This window comes from Rhagoletis pomonella, unplaced genomic scaffold (genome assembly GCF_013731165.1).
Source record: "Rhagoletis pomonella isolate Grant_MI unplaced genomic scaffold, Rhpom_1.0 Rhpom_scaffold_00004, whole genome shotgun sequence".
Classification (NCBI taxonomy): Eukaryota; Metazoa; Arthropoda; class Insecta; order Diptera; family Tephritidae; genus Rhagoletis; species Rhagoletis pomonella.
This window is the reverse complement of record NW_023458558.1, coordinates 58439375-58442327: the sequence shown is the minus strand read 5'-3', so window position 1 is coordinate 58442327 and position 2953 is coordinate 58439375. Positions and strand designations below refer to the sequence as shown.

At 37.4% G+C, this 2953-nt stretch overlaps 4 protein-coding genes across 6 annotated transcripts in view; 1 reads left to right on the top strand and 3 right to left on the bottom strand.

Moving 5' to 3' along the window:
* The window catches only part of LOC118736733 (exosome complex component RRP46-like), a 903-nt gene extending 124 nt beyond the window's left edge, over positions 1-779 (bottom strand). The window contains exons 1-3 of the mRNA XM_036466749.1: positions 547-779; positions 258-493; positions 6-203 (exon numbers count right to left, since the gene is read on the bottom strand). Coding sequence (XP_036322642.1) covers positions 6-203; positions 258-493; positions 547-682 — 570 coding nt within the window. The 5' untranslated portion in view covers positions 683-779. The remainder of the gene's footprint in view (positions 1-5; positions 204-257; positions 494-546) is intronic.
* The window catches only part of LOC118737865 (GPALPP motifs-containing protein 1), a 130857-nt gene that overhangs the window by 5434 nt on the left and 122470 nt on the right, over positions 1-2953 (bottom strand). The window lies entirely within an intron of this gene.
* Positions 1-2953, bottom strand: part of LOC118737866 (phosphatidate cytidylyltransferase, mitochondrial) — a 123003-nt gene that overhangs the window by 3812 nt on the left and 116238 nt on the right. The window lies entirely within an intron of this gene.
* LOC118737872 lies at positions 1718-2947 on the top strand. 2 transcript variants are annotated; one of them, XM_036468673.1, is made up of 3 exons: positions 1718-2118; positions 2234-2716; positions 2788-2947. In XM_036468673.1, the coding sequence occupies exons 1-2, from the start codon at positions 1839-1841 to the stop codon at positions 2548-2550; spliced, it is 597 nt and encodes a 198-aa protein (XP_036324566.1). In that variant the 5' UTR covers positions 1718-1838; the 3' UTR covers positions 2551-2716; positions 2788-2947. The 2 variants fall into 2 exon arrangements, with proteins under 2 accessions (XP_036324566.1, XP_036324565.1); XM_036468672.1 differs by having other exon boundaries at positions 2772-2947.

Genomic DNA, 2953 nt, shown 5'->3' with positions numbered 1-2953 from the left:
TGAACTGTTACTAAATGCTTTTCCAAACTATCAAACACAAATATAAAAGCAGCACGTTTGCCAATAGCTTTACAATGATCCGGATCAAGTACAACTTTGTCATCCTTGTCTACAATACAGTGCACTGCAGCAATGGTAAATTTCATGGGCACCCCGCCAATGAGCAAAGCCAGACATGCTCCGTTTATTGCACATGCTTCAAGCTAGAAAAAATTCAAGGTCTGAGTACTTTCAACTAGTTTATCCTCTTTACTTACTCCACATCTATTATCCAATTCTTGTATTTGTATTGAAATGGTTGTACGAGGGTGCAACGTGGTTAGCAGTGCCGATTCACAAGTATCACGAATAATACTCTCCCTCAATTTGTCTTCTATTGTAGGTACGCCAGCTTTTGGTCGGTAAATACATTCCACGTGGGCTTTTTCTATGTTAAGGTTCTGGGATCTCACTTCCACTGGGCCGAGCATTGAACAAAGAACGCATGTATCTCCTAAACAATGTAAAGGTAAAGTTAAGCCAACACCAAGTTAAGGATATGCAAACCTTGCGTAAATAAAGCTGATGCATCCGGGCGGGTTAGAGGATTTAACTCGCAATTTATTGGGCGCAGCTTTAGGTCGTCAGTGGATGTATCATTTCCTTTGATGTCTATACTAATTGTTTCATCAACAGCAATCATTTCGCTTAATATTCAGCTTAAACTACAATTAGATGGAAAATAGACGTGGAGAAAACATCGATGGTTGATGGCGACTATCGAGGTTTCCTTTATACACTTTTGTGAATGTAACCGGCCGTCTTCACGTGCTGGAAAATCTCGCATGCGTGACGACGCATGCATATATATATTTATAAATATGTATGAAAACAATGAAAAACATTTGATCTCATATTTTAATAGGCTATTATATTTAGCTTCACTTACATATCGACGCCTAGGTAAAAGATTGTCGTATGTTTCGCATTTACGTATGACGCTTACGACACTATTTTACCCATTCGACGATATATGTATGTCTGGAGTTGAATGCAGTTTCTCAAAAACGCGAAGTCTCTGAAGATGTTACTAGTTCGTAAAATTCTTAAATTATTTAATTTTTAATGTTTATTGTTAATTAGGTTTGAGTTGAAAAAGGATTTTCTTTGGTAAAATTTTGTCGTAAGCGTCAGTTGTCCACAATTTGGCAGCCGCTTTGTATGAAATACTACGATCAAAATTTCTACTAAATAAACGAAACTTTTTACTCAATATCTCAGAAATTAAAGGGGATATCAAAAAATGGAGAACGCCATTTTTAAGATATTGATTAGTTTAATATGACTGCTTCTCTAACTAAATTTTAGTCAATATCTCCACAACTAAAGGAGATATTTAAAAACTGATAACACCAATCGAAAGACCTTATTTCAAAATATATAACTGCATCTAGAACTAAAAATCGTCAAAATTGCGCTTACGACAATCTCGTACCCAGGCGACGAAATGTTGAACGCACAGTTGAACAATGCAAACACACTTTTAAAAACAAAAAGTATTTCAGGAGTTTTTTCAATGTATAGATTGAAACCATCGGGTAAAAAAATACTTGGTATCGCAACAAACGCATCAAGTATTTACTTGTACTCGCTGGTATCGTTTCATTCCTAGTTCTACGCTAGCGTGATTCGAACTCAAAGAAGAAGAAGAATATTTCCAATTGGATATGCATTTATTTGCTGGTTTATACATATGAAAACTGTGATTAAATATAAATACGTTGTAAAATGTTAAGTGTGCCCCGGTTTATGTAGTTTTCTTGTTATCCTTTGTGTAAACTAAGGTATTCCGTAGGAAAATGACAGATCCTTGGATGGTCCAAAATCCAGACCATAAAAATAATTCGGTAGAAAACGGTACAAGCGAGGACGAGATTCAGCAGCAGCACAGCAAAGAACATTCGCAGGGAGCACCTTTGGAATTTGAAGACAATTTCGAACCCGTACAAGCAACACCTACGGGAAATACTTCCGAAAACACACCTGAAGAGACACCCCCAAAGCGTAACGAAAAAAATAGCAACACCTCTGGCTCTCTAGAGCCATTGCCCGATTCTGACAATTACTTACGTGGACTCGGTATGCTGACAAACATGCGCACATATTTTTTTAACAGATTGTAGCATATTTTGCGGAAATATTCAAATAAGTAATTTAATAAATTATTCTATTTGTTTTTCATTCCCTAAATTAGAGCGAAAATTGCAGAAAATCAAAAAAGGTGCGAGTTTAGTAGAAGCATTAGCAGAGAAGCGCAACGATTGCTTACGCCAGCTATTAAATAGTGGGGATCCCGATAATAATAATGCCGTGTTAGCGCTAGATGAGCCTTTAAACAACCTTGAATTCTATAGACATCTTCAACCGGTACAGGCTCTTTCTGTTGGTGAGCTGGTGCACATTGTGAAGCACGACCAACTCCAGCAGGAACAGGCACAAGAAACTGCAGACAAGCAAGAGGATACAAATCAGGAGATTAAAAAAGATAAAAAAGAGGAGACACAAGAATAGACAGAAAAGGATAGATGCAAGCATGAATACACCATTCGGTGAAGTTTTCCTCTTCCTCACCGATTTGGCGTGGAAAAGTCGTGTTACTATACCAATGCTAGTAACGACGGCCTTCCTAATCATGGATATTCGTTTACAAATAGAAATAAATATACAATCCGGACAGGTGATATGCAAATTATCAGTATAGAAATGTTTAAGATGTATCAAATTATTTTTAGGCTGCTGCTGATTTAGATCAGCTTGATGAGGAAGATGATGATGAAGACGATGATTCGAGCGACTTTCTTACCGATGATTCGGAAGATGAGGATGAAAACGCAAATATGTATATGGAATTTGCGCATGCTGCTGAACATGAACGCAGCGAGCAGGAATACAACACTGCTAATCGTCTGCGGCG

Excerpts from the sequence above, each read along its gene's own strand:
- LOC118737872 (XM_036468673.1), top strand. The coding sequence starts at position 1,839 with ATGACAGATCCTTGGATGGTCCAAAATCCAGACCATAAAAATAATTCG. Across the intron at positions 2,119-2,233 it reads CAATTACTTACGTGGACTCG|AGCGAAAATTGCAGAAAATC; the intron begins GTATGCTGACAA and ends TCCCTAAATTAG.